We start from the raw sequence: 19,701 nt of genomic DNA, 5'->3' as shown, positions 1-19,701 counted from the left end.
GTCTTTATGGATATTGACCGTAGTGTTTCTTTCCTACCTGGCATTAGATATTGGAGGTACAATGAAGACATGAGAAACATGGACCCTGGTTACCCCAAACCCATCACGGTGTGGAAGGGCATCCCTGACTCTCCTCAGGGGGCGTTTGTGGACAAGGCCAACGGTAGGCCATCCAATCCTCCCTCTATACCTCTCCAACTCAACTCTGGACCTCGAAGCCTGTTCCATAGCATTTTTTCATTGTTCCCCTCTAATCAGGGACTAATTTAGACCTGGGACACCAGGTGGGTGAAATTAATTATCAGGTAGAACAGACAACCAGCAGGCTCCGGACCTCGTAGGGTAAGAGTTGAATACCCCTGCTCTATATCATCCTCCATCTCTGCATCACATCTCTTTCTAATGACTAAAATAGGCCTCTATATAATCTATTTATGCCTTGCTTCTCAGTACAGGAAGTAAAGATTGGTTTCTAAAACTAGCAAACCAAAGTTAAGGAGAAACTTTTGGGCACTTTCTGGGACAAGTCATTTTATTAGCTTGTATGAATGTTTAAATGTTACGTTTTTTTCCTCCTCCTGTGAACAGGATTCACCTACTTCTACAAGGGGAAGGAGTACTGGAAGTTCAACAACCAGCGGTTGCGTGTGGAGCCGGGCTACCCCCGCTCCATCCTGAGGGACTTCATGGGCTGCGACGGCCTACCGGCCGACCCTGACTGGGACTGGAGCCCTCCGGAGGTGGAGGAGCGCCACTACGACAGCAGCAGTGGTGACGTGGACATCATCATCAAGCTGGACAGCACGGGGGGCACGGAGAAGGCCGTGGCTATCGCCATCCCCTGTATCCTGGCGCTGTGCATGATGGTCCTGCTCTACACCGTGTTCCAGTTCAGGAGGAAGAGCACGCAGAGACACATACTGTACTGCAAGCGCTCTATGCAGGAGTGGGTCTGAGCTAAACCTGAGAGGGGACTGGAACTGTAGAGGAGGTGTATGGAACTCCCACTACGGACTGTAAGGAAGAGTTATCAAACTCATATTGTTCTGTAGTTGTTGAACTAAGCCCTTCTGTGGATGGACAGTATATACAGTACAGTAGAGGAGTCCTCCTAACATGGTCAAAACTGTGTTTTGCCCTCTTTGTGACAGACAAGGTGGATTGAAGCTAGCCCTCTTCATTCAACACTATGAGGGACTGTGGCTGCCAATTCCAACTGAGAGCTGTCTGCTTTGACTCTTGACTATCTTTGGGTACACTCAGTAGTTATTGGAGAAAGAGGAAAGCTGTGTGGGACCTATGTCTATCTCTGTCTCTGTACGCCCACAACAAGCCCTTACTAACTACAGTACAGTGGATCATTTAGTAATAGGTTACTACTTTTGATGTGTCCTAGTAAAGTTCAAGTTGCCCAGACTGTGCTTTTTTAATTGAATTCTCTTTAAAAGATTAGTACTTGTGAGGTGGACTGTCTGATACCCAAACCAAATATGACCTTCCCAGAGAGGATTACGACTCCGAGATTCTTCGTTGGGATGTTTAATTCTAATCCATGGATCTAACATCATCATGACATTACATCACGCTCACGTTTTCTTTGGCCATGTCTTTTCCATATCTGCCTGTGACCATCCGTCTGGTGTGCTCTGGTCTGGTCTGGTGTGCTCTGCTCTGGTCTGGTGTGCTCTGGTCTGGTGTGCTCTGCTCTGGTCTGGTCTGGTGTGCACTCTGTCAAGTTTGAAGTTTTATTTGTCACATGCACAAGTACAGTGAAATGCTTAACTTGCAAGCCCTACCCAACAGTGCAATATTCAATATCAAAAGAGGATAACTAATAAAAAATACAATAAATATAAAAACAGGAGAAATAAGAAATAAGAGAGGAAGCTGTATACAGGGTCAGTGCCAGTACCAAATTTACAATGTCTATGGGAAGCAGCAGCAGTTGAACAATTTAGGAGCACACAAAGACATTTAGGAGCACACAAAGACATTTAGGAGCACAATAAAAAATATTTGAGGTAACAATTGTTTGAGGTAGTAATTGTGCAAGCATGATGGTCATGAATCTGCTCTCAGTTTATTCTCCATGGCACTCGGCCTGTGGTACAGTGAAGTAATCATTGCAACAATTATCATCTGGTTGATTTGTTTCTAGGCGCACTTTAAAATTAAAATTCCAGGTTGCACAGCCAAATATGTAGGCACATATGCGAGTAAAATGGTCGCACTGTAGAGCTCTGTGATGTCACGTTCCTCTTGACGTGTGTGAGATGACTCCTTATGTGAGATTCCCGGTGAATGTGAAAAAAATTATATTAGCATTTTTAGGGATTAGAGTTTTCCACATTTGTGGTAAAAACTATGTTTTACTTACAAAGGATATGGTCTCTTATAGAATCAGGATATTGAACTCCAAATCAACAGCTATATCAATACTATATCTTAACCCTTCGAAATCATAAAACGAAAGGGCTCTTATCAAACCATAAGACTAATGTGTAATAACATGTTATAACTATCTTATAACAACCAGTTCATTTCTCATTGTTGTTCTCCATGGATCATTTAAAAGGGTCATAACGAATTGCTATTCATGAACTACAATACTGATGGTAATTGTAGTTTTGTATTTGATTTACATGGCAGAGACATTATTTTTTTCTAAACCATGTTAAATGGTCTGCTCCCCAGACCTCTCCTCATTTGAAGGCCATGAAATATTATGTTCACATTGGCAGATACGTTCTAAAGGGATATCTCTACTTTCTTCAAACATCCAATTGCTGTTGGTTATACATTCTCATATGATTTAAGCTGGAAGAAGAAAGCTTGCCTGCACTCCATGTTGTCCTACATGTTTTAATGGTAAGTGTGTTTGTGGTGAGGGTCTGAAAGACAGGTCTGAAAGCATGGCAGGGTTGGGGTCAATTCCATGTCAATTCGTGAAGTATGCTGAAATTTCAATTCCAATTTTCCTCAATGAGAACTTGGAATTCTGTGTACTTCCTGAATGGACTGAATTGAATTGAAATAGAACCCAACTCTGAAGCAGAGCCAGTCAGGCTAGTTCAGTTCAGTCAGTACTGTATTTATTGGTGTATTTATTCCTCTGTGCTCATCAGCACCTTAATCTCGTTGCATTGTTCTGAGGGCAAGATAAAATCTGTCAATAAAGTGGATTTTAAAATGCAATGCAGCGTTTGGTCATCCCCGTGCTTGTTTTTGGCATTGTACAGCACAGTCACATCATTCTTGTAAATGTTATTTTCATTATAAGTGTTTAAATCTAAGAAAATGATATTTCTAAGTTATCATACAATAAAATAAAGCATTAGTAGTATCAACAGAAATTATGATTGAATAAAATACTATATTTGAAAGCAGAGAGCTCAAAAGAGAACATTTGAAAAAAGGCAAAACCAAAAGGATGAATACGCCGTTTAAAAAAAGGCTTTGCCATTGAAGCCTGTTTGGTTATAGAGAATTCCATAAGTGTATACAAAGGATCAGCATCAATGCCAAACAAGCCAAAACACTATAATTATATAGTCAACTAACATGAGATCTTCTCCACTAAGGGCAAAGGAGAATGTTATAAAAATCAGGAGCATTAAATGTTAAAACTGCCTGGCATGATTGCCAGCTCTGTCTGTCTGGAAGTAGATAAGTGTTGTCTTCACCAGTCTCTTGAGTGCCTCTCTCTCTGCTGCTTTGACACATGCTGTTAAGCCATTAGGGATCATTTGGAGTGCCATTAATAGAAGTGGGTAGAGCCAATTACACAGCATTCGATAAAAGAGACGTGACTTTTGAGAGAGAGAAAGAGAGAGAGGTGAAAGGTGCACTCTTTGGTTGGGGGGAGGGGGGGGGGGGGGGGGGACTGTCATAGTAAGTCTATGGTGACGTTTACCTGACGACCCTATGGCTTTACCCAAAAGCAAAATTCTAGGAGAATTTAAACAGACACACACGTACAGGCGCGCATGCACACACACAAACACACCCACACAGCACAGACCCATATATTAATACCCATCTGTTTTGTCCTTGACAGTTGATGAGATTCAACAAACCAAAAAACTAAAAGCACACTGTGAAAGCAGTGTGATGGGATGATTACAGCAAAACCATATGCTAATTAGTTAAAGTCAAAGTCAAATGGTGAACATAAGGTTTGAGATATGTATTGTCCAGGGGTGTTACAGTAGTACAGCAGCAGGTCCTACATCTCTGATTAACAGTGACAGGTAGCAGATGAATCAGGCTGGGGTCATTTGACATGCATCACGGGACAGAGGCGTATAAGAGGATCATATCATCCTCACAGAACCAATTATTAATGGCTGTACTGCATGGGACACATTATTAATGTCACAGCCGTTTCGTCCCTTGACCGAACACCATATAATATAGTGAATGATAAATAATCCATGGAAATGATCATACCAGGCCCAACAGAGTGCAGACTCCTCAAATGGCGTATCATCCAATTTGTGAATGATTATGAATGAATGGAGAATATCCATGACCCCTTTAGAGAGGTGGATCAGTAAAGTAAACTAGTTGCACACAGCCTACACACAGTCTTCTGTGATCTGACACCCCTCCTTTACAGAATGACACTGAGGCCTCTATGGTGTATGTCTTAGGCTGTGTTTAGACAGGCAGACCAATTCTGATCTTTTTTCTATTAATTGGTCTTCTGGCCAATCAGATCAGCTCTGAGAAAGATCTGATGTGAAAATATGTGATGTGATTGGTCAAAAGACTAATTAGTGGGAAAAATATCAGAATTGGGCTGCCTGTCTAAATGCAGCCTTAGCTGCAGTGAGTTGAGGTTGGGTTGCACAATTCCAGGAACTTGGAGGATTCCCAGAATCAGGAGGGAATAAGCAGGAAATCCGGAATCCTCCAACCAGGATTTCTGGAAAAACAGCAGCAAGGTTAGGCTGCAATGATAGTGGCTACAAACAATGACAGACAACATTTTTGTTTGTTTCACAAAAGTAGCTAATTGTACAGTTCCATAATAAACAACACTGGACAGGTACATCACCCTTGTCGCATTTACCCCTAATACACTGCTCAAAAAAATAAAGGGAACACTAAAATAACACATCCTAGATCTGAATGAATGAAATAATCTTATTAAATACTTTTTTCTTTACATAGTTGAATGTGCTGACAACAAAATCACACAAAAATTATCAATGGAAATCAAATGTATCAACCCATGGAGGTCTGGATTTGGAGTCACCCTCAAAATTAAAGTGGAAAACCACACTACAGGCTGATCCAACTTTGATGTAATGTCCTTAAAACAAGTCAAAATGAGGCTCAGTAGTGTGTGTGGCCTCCACGTGCCTGTATGACCTCCCTACAACGCCTGGGCATGCTCCTGATGAGGTGGCGGATGGTCTCCTGAGGGATCTCCTCCCAGACCTGGACTAAAGCTTCCGCCAACTCCTGGACAGTCTGTGGTGCAACGTGGCGTTGGTGGATGGAGCTCAATTGGATGTGCTCAATTGGATTCAGGTCTGGGGAACGGGCGGGCCAGTCCATAGCATCAATGCCTTCCTCTTGCAGGAACTGCTGACACACTCCAGCCACATGTCTAGCATTGTCTTGCATTAGGAGGAACCCAGGGCCAACTGCACCAGCATATGGTCTCACAAGGGGTCTGAGGATCTCATCTCGGTACCTAATGGCAGTCAGGCTACCTCTGGCGAGCACATGGAGGGCTGTGCGGCCCCCCAAAGAAATGCCACCCCACACCATGACTGACCCACTGCCAAACCGGTCATGCTGGAGGATGTTGCAGGCAGCAGAACGTTCTCCACGGCGTCTCCAGACTCTGTCACATCTGTCACATGTGCTCAGTGTGAACCTGCTTTCATCTGTGAAGAGCACAGGGCGCCAGTGGCGAATTTGCCAATCTTGGTGTTCTCTGGCAAATGCCAAACGTCCTGCACGGTGTTGGGCTGTAAGCACAACCCCCACCTGTGGACGTCGGGCCCTCATACCACCCTCATGGAGTCTGTTTCTGACCGTTTGAGCAGACACATGCACATTTGTGGCCTGCTGGAGGTCATTTTGCAGGGCTCTGGCAGTGCTCCTCCTGCTCCTCCTTGCACAAAGGCGGAGGTAGCAGTCCTGCTGCTGGGTTGTTGCCCTCCTACGGCCTCCTCCACGTCTCCTGATGTACTGACCTGTCTCCTGGTAGCGCCTCCATGCTCTGGACACTACGCTGACAGACACAGCAAACCTTCTTGCCACAGCTCGCATTGATGTGCCATCCTGGATGAGCTGCACTACCTGAGCCACTTGTGTGGGTTGCAGACTCCGTCTCATGCTACCACTAGAGTGAAAGCACCGCCAGCATTCAAAAGTGACCAAAACATCAGCCAGGAAGCATATGAACTGAGAAGTGGTCTGTGGTCACCACCTGCAAAACCAGTCCTTTATTGGGGGTGTCTTTTTAATTGCCTATAATTTCCACCTGTTGTCTATTCCATTTGCACAACAGCATGTGACATTTATTGTCAATCAGTGTTGCTTCCTAAGTGGACAGTTTGATTTCACAGAAGTGTGATTGACTTGGAGTTACATTGTGTTGTTTAAGTGTTCCCTTTATTTTTTTTTAGCAGTGTATATACAACAATCAATCCCTAATATATAAAAGACAATCACAATATGACACACCATAGGCACCAAAAGCCAGCCCATATGCTAAGCTGTGCATTTTCTTCTCATCCATGTTTTGAGACATGCTACTATTTAGCAATTTTTTCAGTGAGAACTTGAAACCGACCATGAATTAAAAATTATTTGGAAGACTATTCCAAAGAATGGCAGCTGACTACAAAAAGGTTTCTTTCCCCATACCAATCTTAAATCTGAAAGGAACAACGTTGGTTTTACTCCTTCTAGTGGAATAGTTATGGTTATCCCTGACCAAGGTAAAGTAGTTACATAGGTACTTGGGGACCATAAAATACAAGACACAATTTCATCTGAGAGAATCTACTTTGAGCTTTCACAGTGGGAATGGTCAAATTGAGTAATAACTTATAATTATTTTTATTCATTGATAAGTAGAAATATACAGTACATTATATTAACATGGTATGCAATATTTTTGTATTTTTTTAGTCTTTCACAGCATGGCTCTGCGATACTATTGTATGAAAATACTGGGCTAGGAAAAATCTGGGATGATGCGCCATTTTTCGATTGACATTGAAAATGTCTGATTTACCGACACCCGGCAGCCCATAGTTATCTCGATAGAGGACATGGAGGTAATCTGGAGACGTGGTTGGCTGTTATCTTTACTGGAGAGGCTGATGTCAGAAAGACCAGTGTTTATTAACTTACGTGTAATGTTGCACTGTTTTAAATTGTTATAAACTGCACCAGTTGTGGAATTGTGAGCTATGATTTTAGAGGATATATTAAAGCACAGTGCAGTCAAAAACATGCTTTTCCTGTGTTTTATATACACTGAGTCTACAAAACTGCTCTTTCCATGACACAGACTGATCAGGTGAATCCAGGTGAAAGCTATGATCCCTTATTGATGTCACGTTAAATCCACTTCAATCAGTGTAGATGAAGGGGAGGAGACAGGTTAAAGAATGATTTTTAAGCCTTGAGACAATTGAGACATGGATTGTGTATGTGTGCCATTCAGAGGGTGAATGGGCAAGACAAAAGATTTAAGTGCCTTTGAACAGGGTATGGTAGTAGGTGCCAGGCGCACCATTTTATGTCAAGAATTGCAATGCTGCTGGGTTTTTCACGCTCAACAGTTTCCCGTGTGTATCAAGAATGGTCCACCACCCAAAGGACATCCAGCCAACTTGACACAACTGTGGGAAGCATTGGAGTCAACATGGGCCAGCATCCCTGTGGAACACTTTCGACACCTTGTAGAGTCCATGCCCCGGCGAATTGAGGCTGTTCTGAGGGCAAAAGGGGGTGCAACTCAATATTAGGAAGTTGTTCCTAATGTTTTGTACACTCAGTGTTTAGTGTAGATATATATATAACTGCTGCAGTAATGTGACTATATTCATTAGACATGGTATGTTTTCAATCTACTTATTGTACTGTTAGTTTTTAATTAATTTCCCCAAAGCATCATCCTCATCTTAGTTATTAACACAATTCCAAACTACTCAAGATGCTACTATGACAGAGACAGACTAACATACAATGAACTGTTAGTTGAAAGGATTCAGAGATCAGTGAGACTTTACCAGACCACATTGCAGAATGTATGGATGGGTGCAGCAGTTGAGATCATAGCAGATGCTAGGAGTAAACTTTTCACAGAGATGATGGAGTTGGTTTGGCATCTTCTTCAGTAGTTGCTGGTTGCTGGCTTCTTGGGAAGCGTGTCTGATGTCTGTGTGTGTCATAGCAGTGCAGACCCAGGCTTTATAGAGGACGCTTCCCAAACTTCTTCAACACAATAGGCCTGCCATGTGTAACAGAAAATAGATAAGCGCAAGATGGATTTGTAAGACAATGGCATGCATGATGTCTTGGTATTGGGAAGGTTTTGCTTGATCTTTCCCAGTTTTGTTAAAGATCATTTTCTCTAAATGGCCATTGGCCTGTCATGTACGGTCGGCCTAATGACGGTCGGCCTAATGAAGGGAGCAGCACAGCATGAATTAGTCAGACCAACAGCCAGGAGCCAGGAGCAAGGAGCAAGGAGCAAGGAGCCAGGAGCCAGGAGCCAGGAGCCAGGAGCCAGGAGCAAGGAGCAAGGAGCCAGGAGCCAGGAGAAAGGAGCAAGGAGCCAGGATCTTCCTGATTTTGGGACAACATGACCTCTTTGTTTTGGGACAGTTTAGGTGGCTTGCAGCTTAAGAAAGCAAACATTCACCCCTCATGCAATTTTCTTATTAGTTTGCATTTGTTTTGTTGCCAACGTTTAAGTATCTAAAAATGTTTTATGTACACAACCTACTCCATACATCAAAGGGGGTAACTTATAGCAATAGTTTAAGAGTTTTATGGAATAAAATTGAGAATGATTGGTCATTAGACTAATGCCTGACTGTGTCATGAGCTGATGGGTTTATGATGACTTAATAAAGTCACATCTTTTTGTTAGAACTGCAGCCTGACCCCATCTTTGAGCCTATGTTGCTTCTGTGTAAATGCTGACCCCATCCTTGTCTTAATTTTTACATAAGATATGAGTCATCCCCATAAATCATGGACTATTCAAATGTTACACCAGGAAATGTTTGCATTTTCGTTATACTGGATGGACCAGATGCGCTATAGTAGGGTATAATAGGGTATACAGTTGAAGTCGGAAGTTTACATACACCTTAGCCAAATACATTTAAACTCAGTATGTTAATCTCTAGGAGACAGAACGCGTCTCCTTCCTGAGCGTTATGACAGCTGTGTGGTCCCATGGTGTTTATACTTGTGTACTATTGTTTGTACAGATGAACGTGGTCCCTTCTGGTGTTTGGAAATTGCTCCCAAGGATGAACCAGACTTGTGGAGGTCTACACATCTCGGCTGATTTCTTTTGATTTTCCCATGATGTCAAGCAAAGAGGCACTGAGTTTGAAGGTAGGCCTTGAAATACATCCACAGGTACACCTTCAATTGACTCAAATTATGTAAATTAGCCTATCAGAAGCTTCTAAAGCCATGACATCACTTTCTGGAATTTTCCAAGCTGTTTAAAGGCACAGTCAACTTAGTGTATGTCAACTTCTGACCCACTGGAATTGTGATACAGTGAATTATAAGTGAAATAGTCTGTCTGTAAACAATTGCTGGAAAAAGTACTTGTGTCATGCACAAAGTAGATGTCCTAACCGACTTGCCAAAACTATAGTTTGTTAATAAGAAATTTGTGGAGTGGTTGAAAAACGTGTTTTAATGACTTCAACCTAAGTGTATGTAAACATCCGACTTCAACTGTAGTAGGCTATAGTTGGCTATAGTAGGGTATAGTAGAGTATAGTAGGGTATAGTAGACTATAGTAGGATATAGTAGACTATAGTAGGATATAGTAGGCTATAGTAGGCTATAGCAGGGTATAGTAGGCTATAGTAGGGTATAGTAGGGTATTATAGGGTATAGTAGGGTATAGTAGACTATAGTAGGCTATATTAGGGTATGGTAGGCTATAGCAGGCTATAGCAGGGTATAGTAGACAATAGTAGGGTATAGTAGGGTATAGTAGGTAATTGGGTTACCTGGTTTAGAAAGAATTTAAGCTGTATCATCGCCATCTAGTGGCCACAATAAATGAATGACACAAGATTTGGTTCAGAAAGAAAAGAAGAGGAAATGGGACTACTTAAAAATGGAGATGGTGCTGCCGTTGCTCTCACAGATGCCATAATGGGTCAGATACAAAGATGAGTCATCTAACTAATTCTATGGTCGTACCAAGAAAAGAGTGGCTTTTGAGTAGTGTAATTCTGTCATAAATAACTACTTATTTTACCTAAATGTTATATTCTGTCATAAAGAACATGTGTTCCACTTCATAGAAGAAAGAAATCTCACCTCAAAAGGTTAAATTAAGAAAAATGCCAATTAAAGTAACAGGGAAAGTGCTGATTAAAGTAACAGGGTTGACCATAACAGCGTTGACGATTTCTTTAATCAGCCATAACTCCTTGTGACAGGGGAAATGGAAGCGTGTTGTGTGCAATTGAATGCAAGCTTAACAAAACATTTAGACTTGGTCAAACATTTCTAGTCCATCTACATATAACAGGATTGATGTGTTATGCTTGACGCTCTCAGTTTTCTACCACAAAACATCAGATAATGGCTAAAAAGAGCAGAGCCACCTCACCTGCTTTTACACTATGACTAAATTTAAAAAGGAATAGTTTCACCATATTCAAATGAGAGTTCAGTTCACATTACCGGGTTGACCTTAAAATGAGTGACAAAAATCACATGCAATAAATTACTTTGACAAAGCAACAAAATAACTGGGCTTTAAAATTAAAACTTTAGGAAATTTGGGGGGTAAGTGGATTAGAATCTTCCTAGAAGTCAGAAAAACATGATGTGTGACATGCCAAAATTTTCAGAGAAAACAAATCATTTATTTGAATGAAAACACACTACTATTGGATTTTTTTAAAATATGGTTTAGTTTAGTTAGAACATACCTGTATGTGATACAACTGTTAAGGCTACTACTTACTTATAACCTGACATTAGACAAACTTCATGGATCTGCATTTCAAAAAGTACATTAATATATTTTAAGTGGGCCAAAAAAGACAGGCTCTTGCAATTAGTGAAAGAGCGATTCGGGTCTGGGAAAAGGGACCCAATGTCTATATAGAGAGTCTGGATCTTGGTTTAATATCTCATCTAAAGCCTTGTTTATACCTGGTGCTGACATGCACCTTTGTCCTGATTTTGTCCACATTCTGATTGTACACAAATGTTTAGGTGTATAAAAATGGAGGTAGTCAAGCACACATGGTGTCTGGATATCAATCAAGTGTAAACAGATCTGGATGGTCAAACCATTAAATCATCATTATACTGTCCTCTAAAATCATTGACAGGTAGCATCATGGACTTATGGCATCAGTAATTGTGTTAAAACAAATTAATTCATATTATTTTGAAAGAATATGTCCAATAATTTGCATACAGGGAGGCACCAGCTAATCTGATTACAATGTGGACACAGTAGACGGATAAGAGACACATTCTAATACAGTGTGTAGACGCGACAAACCTTGATCAGATAGTGATTGGATCATATTGATCAGATCACGAAACTCACATGTTGGTGCACATGTTAAGAATAGCACTATTAGCAGCACACAGTGTCCCAGATCATTCCTCAGTAATATCTGGAACTCTATATAATAGACTGAAAGTGCACCAGATGGGAAATTCAAATGATAGCCAAATGATAGCCTTTAGTTCTTTGTCGCACCTGGCTACTGTTCAGTCGTGTGGTCAGGTGCCACAAAGAGAAAATTGCAATTGGCTGAGAACAGGGCAGTGTGGCTGGCCCTTAAATGTACACGGAGAGCTAACATTAATGATATGCATGTCAATCTCTCATGGCTCAAAGTGGAGGAGAGATTGACTTCATCACTACTTGTTTTTGTAAGAGTGTGTTGACATGCTGATTGCACTGAGCTGTTTAAACTACTAGCACACAGCTCAGACATCCATGCATACCCCACAAGACAGGCCACCAGAGGTCTCTTCACAATCCCCAAGTCCAGAACAGACTGTGGGAGGCACACACTACTACATAGAGCCATTGCTACATGGAACTCTATTCTACATCAGGTAACTGATCCAAGCAGTAGAATCAGATTTTTTTTTAACAGATAAAAATACACCTTTTGGAACAGCGGGGACTGTAAAGAAACACACACAGGTACAGTCACACGCATATGCAAACAAACGCTAGCACATGCACTCTACATACACATACAGTGGGGAGAACAAGTATTTGATACACTGCCGATTTTGCAGGTTTTCCTACTTACAAAGAATGTAGAGGTCTGTAATTTTTATCATAGGTACACTTCAACTGTGAGAGATGGAATCTAAAACAAAAATCCAGAAAATCACATTGTATGATTTATAAGTAATTAATTTGCATTTTATTGCATGACATAAGTATTTGATCACCTACCAACCAGTAAGAATTCCGGCTCTCACAGACTTGTTAGTTTTTCTTTAAGAAGCCCTCCTGTTCTCCACTCATTACCTGTATTAACTGCACCTGTTTGAACTCGTTACCTGTATAAAAGACACCTGTCCACACACTCAATCAAACAGACTCCAACCTCTCCACAATGGCCAAGACCAGAGAGCTGTGTAAGGACATCAGGGATAAAATTGTAGACCTGCACAAGGCTGGGATGGGCTACAGGACAATAGGCAAGCAGCTTGGTGAGAAGGCAACAACTGTTGGCGCAATTATTAGAAAATGGAAGAAGTTCAAGATGACGGTCAATCACCCTCGGTCTGGGGCTCCATGCAAGATCTCACCTCGTGGGGCATCAATGATCATGAGGAAGGTGCGGGATCAGCCCAGAACTACACAGCAGGACCTGGTCAATGACCTGAAGAGAGCTGGGACCACAGTCTCAAAGAAAACCATTAGTAACACACTACGCCGTCATGGATTAAAATCCTGCAGCGCACGCAAGGTCCCCCTGCTCAAGCCAGCACATGTCCAGGCCCGTCTGAAGTTTGCCAATGACCATCTGGATGATCCAGAGGAGGAATGGGAGAAGGTCATGTGGTCTGATGAGACAAAAATTGAGCTTTTTGGTCTAAACTCCACTTGCCGTGTTTGGAGGAAGAAGAAGGATGAGTACAACCCCAAGAACACCATCCCAACCGTGAAGCATGGAGGTGGAAACATCATTCTTTGGGGATGCTTTTCTGCAAAGGGGACAGGACGACTGCACCGTATTGAGGGGAGGATGGATGGGGCCATGTATCGCGAGATCTTGGCCAACAACCTCCTTCCCTCAGTAAGAGCATTGAAGATGGGTCGTGGCTGGGTCTTCCAGCATGACAACGACCCGAAACACACAGCCAGGGCAACTAAGGAGTGGCTCCGTAAGAAGCATCTCAAGGTCCTGGAGTGGCCTAGCCAGTCTCCAGACCTGAACCCAATAGAACATCTTTGGAGGGAGCTGAAAGTCCGTATTGCCCAGCGACAGCCCCGAAACCTGAAGGATCTGGAGAAGGTCTGTATGGAGGAGTGGGCCAAAATCCCTGCCGCAGTGTGTGCAAACCTGGTCAAGACCTACAGGAAACGTATGATCTCTGTAATTGCAAACAAAGGTTTCTGTACCAAATATTAAGTTCTGCTTTTCTGATGTATCAAATACTTATGTCATGCAATAAAATGCAAATTAATTACTTAAAAATCATACAATGTGATTTTCTAGATTTTTGTTTTAGATTCCGTCTCTCACAGTTGAAGTGTACCTATGATAAAAATTACAGACCTCTACATGCTTTATAAGTAGGAAAACCTGCAAAATCGGCAGTGTATCAAATACTTGTTCTCCCCACTGTACATTGTAATATTGTTGTATGGTGGTATTAAACATTTTGTGTTGTGGATATGAGGGGGTGTGACAGTGTTATATGATGTACTGTTTTATCTTTTGTTTTACGTGTAATGTAAGTGTCTTAATGTGTTTGGACCCCAGGAAGAGTAGCTGCTGCCTTGGCAAGAAGCAATGGGGATCCTTAATAAATACAAATACAAATACTTAACAGGATGACCACCTCTTCTTATATAGTTGTTTTCAGTGGATCTATAATACATTTGAACACATAAAAATGTTAAGAGATGTATTTTGTGGTTTGCAGTGGTAATGTTTATCCACTGATCAACGGCTGCAGCACTAATCATTGACCAGAGAATGTATATTGATTAGCATGATGGTCTTGAAAAAATAGTCTTAAACTTCTCATATGGGTCACGGGGATGGTCCCCTATGACATGGGAGTGGTCTGCTATTACAGTGCTGTCTTTGTTATAGAAAAACTCACAACTAACAGCTGCTGTACTAATCTGGGAAAGGGGGGGACCAATGTATGGGGGAATCATAGTGATATTCACATTTAACTCCTAACCACCGTTTTTCACTCATTTTCTAAATGTTTCTCTCCTGTCTGTGATCATCCTTGCAGTCTATGAATTTACTTTTGGATCATTGAATAGTCAGTTTGCATGCAGCTCTCCATTTCCACCCACAGATGGCCCTGGAATCTAATAGTTAACCCAGAGGAGCTTTCAGCAGGACATTTTGTTACGTTCAGATAGAAGTATGCTATGTACAACGAACATGCCTCTGACATGTAGAATAAAGAATAACGCCGGCTCTAGTCATAGCGTTCCTATCTGCAATGTTCCAAAACGTTTTCGTTCTGAACAAGGCCCAGTATCCTCCCTTCCAGCATGAGAAGAGAGCTTTTTAAACGTAATAAACAATAGCATGAAGCGAGTGATAGCCGATTTGTCAATTCATTTACTCATCTATGACAGTATTTTTCAATTGCTAACATGCATTGGTCAAAACTGAAGTCACATTGTCAAAACTCTTCACACAGTCAGCGAAACAGAAGTGTACGGTGCCTTGCAAAAGTATTCATCCCCCTTGGCGTTTTTCCTATTTTGTTGCATTACAACCTGTAATTTAAATGGATATTTATTTGGATTTCGTGTAATAGACATACACAAAATAGTCCAAATTGGTGAAGTGAAATAAAAAATAAAAAATATATTTTTTTAATAACGGAAAAGTGGTGCGTGCATATGTATTCACCCCCTTTGCTATGAAGCCCCTAAATAAGATCTGGTGCAACCAATTACCTTTAGAAGTCACATAATTAGTTAAATAAAGTCCACCTGTGTGCAATCTAAGTGTCACATGATCTGTCACAGGATCTCAGTACACAGTTGAAGTCGGAAGTTTACATACACCTTAGCCAAATACGTTTAAACTCAGTTTATAAATTGTTTAACTTGGGTCAAACATTTCGGGTAGCCTTCCACAAGCTTCCCACAATAAGTTGGGTGAATTTTGGCACATTCCTCCTGACAGAGTTGGTGTAACTGAGTCAGGTTTGTAGGCCTCCTTGCTCACACATGCTTTTTCAGTTCTGCCCACTACATCTTCTATAGGATTGAGGTCTTTGTGATGGCCACTCCAATACCTTGACTTTGTTGTCCTTAAGCCATTTTGCCACAACTTTGGAAGTATGCTTGGGGTCACTGTCCATTTGGAAGACCCATTTGCGACCAAGCTTTAACTTCCTGACTGATGTCTTGAGATGTTGCTTCAATATATCCACATAATTTTCCTTCCTCATGATGCCATCTATTTTGTGAAGTGCACCAGTCCCTCCTGCAGCAAAGCACCCCCACAGCATGATGCTGCCAGCCCCGTGCTTCAGGGTTGGGATGGTGTTCTTCGGCTTGCAAGCCGCCCCCTTTTTCCTCCAAACATAACGATGGTCATTATGGCCAAACAGTTCTATTTTTGCTTCATAAGACCAAAGGACATTTCTCCAAAAAGTACGATCTTTGTCCCCATGTGCAGTTGCAAACCGTAGTCTGGCTATTTTATGGCGGTTTTGGAGCAGTGGCTTCTTCCTTGCTGAGCGGACTTTCAGGTTATGTCGATATAGGAGTCGTTTTACTGTGGATATAGATACTTTTGTACCTGTTTCCTCCAGCATCTTCACAAGGTCCTTTGCTGTTGTTCTGGGATTGATTTGCACTTTTCGCACCAAAGTACGTTCATCTCTAGGAGACAGAACGCGTCTCCTTCATGAGCGGTATGACGGCTGCGTGGTCCCATGGTGTTTATACTTGTGTACTATTGTTTGTACAGATGAACATGGTACCTTCAGGCGTTCGGAAATTGCTCCCAAGGATGAACCTGACTTGTGGAGATCAAAAAAATAATCTGAGGTCTTGACTGATTTCTTTTGATTTTCCCATGATGTCAAGCAAAGAGGCACTGAGTTTGAAGGTAGGCCTTGAAATACATCCACAGGTACACCTCCAATTGACTCAAATGATGTCAATTAGCCTATCAGAAGCTTCTAAAGCCATGACATCATTTTCTGGAATTTTCCAAGCTGTTTAAAGGCACAGTCAACTTAGTGTGTGTAAACTTCTGACCCACTGGAATTGTGATACAGTGAATTATAAGTGAAATAATCTGTCTGTAAACAATTGTTGGAAAAATTACTTGTGTCATGCACAAAGTAGATGTCCTAACCGACTTGGCAAAACTATAGTTTGTTAACAAGAAATGTGTGGAGTGGTAGAAAAACAGTGTATGTAAACTTCCGACTTTAACTGTATATACACCTGTTCTGAAAGGCCCCAGAGTCTGCAACACCACTACGCAAGGGGCACTACCAAGCAAGCAGCACCATGAAGACCAAGGAGCTCTGCAAACAGGTCAGGGACAAAGTTGTGGAGAAGTACAGATCAGGCTTGGGTTATAAAAAAATATCTGAAACTGAACATCCCACGGAGCACCAGTTAAAACCATTAATAAAAGATGGAAAGAATATGTAATCACATCAAACCTGTCAAAAGAGGGCCGCCCACCAAAACTCACAGACCAGGCAAGGAGGGCATTAATCAGAGAGGCAACAAAGAGACCAAAGATAACCCTGAAGGAGCTGCAAAGCCACAGCGGAGATTGGAGTATCTGTCCATAGGACCACTTTAAGCCGTACACTCCACAGAGCTGGGCTTTATGGAAGAGTGGCCAGAAAAAAGCCATTGACACGTTTAGTGTTCACCCAAAGGCATGTGGGAGACTCCCCAAACATATGGAAGAAGGTACTCTGGTCAGATGAGACTAAAATTGAGCTTTCTGGCCATCAAGGAAAACGCTATGTCTGGCGCAAACCCAACACCTCTCATCACCCCGAGAACACCATCCTCACAGTGAAGCATGGTGGTGGCAGCATCATGCTGTGGGGATGTTTTTCATCGGCAGGGACTGGGAAACTGGTCAGAATTGAAGGAATGATGGATGGCGCTAAATACAGGGATATTCTTGAGGGAAACCTGTTTCAGTCTACCAGAGATTTGAGACTGGGACGGAAGTTCACCTTCCAACAGGACAATGACCCTAAGAATACTGCTAAAGCAACACTCAAGTGGTTTAAGAGGAAACATTTAAATGTCTTGGAATGGCCTAGTCAAAGCCCAGACCTCAATCCAATTGAGAATCTGTGGTATGACTTAAAGATTGCTGTACACCAGCGGAACCCATCCAACTTGAAGGAGCTGGAGCAGTTTTGCCTTGAAGAATGGGCAAAAATCCCAGTGGCTAGATGTGCCAAGCTTATAGAGACATACCCCAAGAGACTTGCAGCTGTAATTGCTGCAAAAGGTGGCTCAAAAAAGTATTGATTTTGGGGGGGTGAATAGTTATGCACGCTCAAGTTCTGTTTTTTTGTCTTATTTCTTATTTGTTTCACCCCCAAAAATATGTTGCATCTTCAAAGTGGTAGGCATGTTGTGTAAATCAAATGATACAACCCCCCAAAAAATTTTATTCCAGGTTGTAAGGCAACAAAATAGTAAAAATGCCAAGGGGGGTGAATACTTTTGTAAGCCACTGTATGTGGACCAAACTGTGAATAATTTTTTATTGCTTTCACACAAAATGCATTCAATGACCACATTCTCCGAAATCCATGAACTCTTTTCTCATTCATACTCCACCACCTGCTAAACGTTATATTTGCAGCACGTTTTCAAATGCTAACACACCGTTTCCAAAACTGTTAAAAACACATTCAAAACAGAATGATGGCAAATGTCGTGCATTTCTGCAGTAACCAGATTGAAACATGTAGAAAAACTCAGCAGAATATTTAATAATTCCAAACACAGCTGTGTCCTGTTTTTAGTCTCGTTACCAAACAGACAAAAGAGGACAGCTTCGGAATGATTTAGTTTGGAAACATGGATCAAGGAAGACAGGTTGGTGGGGAAAGAAGAGTGGCAGGGTGAGGGAGAATGCGTGGAGGACAAAGGAGAGGAAGACCAAGAGCGGTGGTCTCTGATGAGATAAGGGCCACAATTATTGACCATGTTGTAAACCGTGGTCTCTCTTTGAGAGAGGCCGGTTTAAGGGTGCAACCAAATCTGCAGCGTTCAACAGTTGCATCAATAGTACACATTTTCCGGCAAAACAACAGGTGAGATGTGCATCCTTCAATGATAATTGAAGTACATATTACAGTACAATACAGTATGTTCACATTTTTACATGTACTGACATTTTGAAATATATTGATTGTTTTGTGTTTTTCTATAGGATCCAAAGGTTGCCTCCCACAGGAGGGAGAGCCAGAATGTTATCAGATGCGCAGGAAATTGCCATTGTTGACATGGTAATTGGCAACAATGCAATAAAACTGCAGGAAATTCGGGACAGAGTGCTGGCAGACAATATCACTTTTGGGAATGTGAATACGGTCAGCACAACGACAGTTGCCAGAGTCGTAGAGAAACATAAAATAAGGATGAAGCAGTTGTACACTGTCCCTTTGAGAGAAACGGTGAACGTGTGAAAGTACTCCGGTATCAACATGTCCAGGTAAGATGTCTGTTCAATAACCAAACAGGGTACATACACAGCTATGCATAGTGTAAAGTACTGTAAAACTGTGGATTTACTGTATTTTAGAGAGTAATGGAGATGAAAGCCAGGCAAACTGCTCATACATTCATCTTTGTGGATGAAGCTGGATTCAACCTGGCAAAAACACGCCGCAGGGGAAGAAATGTGATTGGACAGAGAGCAACCATGGATGTCCCAGGCCAGAGAGGAGCTAACATCACAATGTGTGCAGCACTGTCCAATGATGGTTTGCTGTTACACAAACCGCTCATTGGCCCCTACAATACAGAGAGGATCATTTATTTTCTGGATGACCTGCATAATCGACTTGTGCCAGCGGAGGAGAGAGGGTCAAGAAACTCCCCTACCTTCGTTGTTGTGTGGGATAATGTGGCATTCCACCACTCTGCTGCAGTCACAGACTGGTTTGCTCCACATCCCAGGATGTCAGTACTATTCCTGCCTCCATACTCCTTCCTAAACCTCATAGAGGAGTTTTTCTCTGTGTGGAGGTGGAAG

The 19,701-nt window shown here is 41.9% G+C and overlaps 1 protein-coding gene across 1 annotated transcript in view; it reads left to right on the top strand.

The window, feature by feature from the left end:
* LOC311150810 (matrix metalloproteinase-16-like) overlaps nucleotides 1-956 on the top strand; it is a gene marked incomplete at both ends in the record, with an annotated part of 60,984 nt that extends 60,028 nt beyond the window's left edge. The window contains 2 exons of the mRNA XM_084188345.1: nucleotides 48-163; nucleotides 589-956. Of these exons, the coding sequence (XP_084044471.1) occupies nucleotides 48-163; nucleotides 589-956 (484 nt within the window). The remainder of the gene's footprint in view (nucleotides 1-47; nucleotides 164-588) is intronic.
* Nucleotides 957-19,701: the final 18,745 nt, after the last annotated feature.

Source organism: Coregonus lavaretus (assembly GCF_964263955.1).
Source record: "Coregonus lavaretus genome assembly, chromosome: 23".
In the NCBI taxonomy this organism is placed as follows: Eukaryota; Metazoa; Chordata; class Actinopteri; order Salmoniformes; family Salmonidae; genus Coregonus; species Coregonus lavaretus.
The sequence above is the reverse complement of the archived record's forward strand: the minus strand, read 5'-3'. Positions and strand labels throughout refer to the sequence as shown.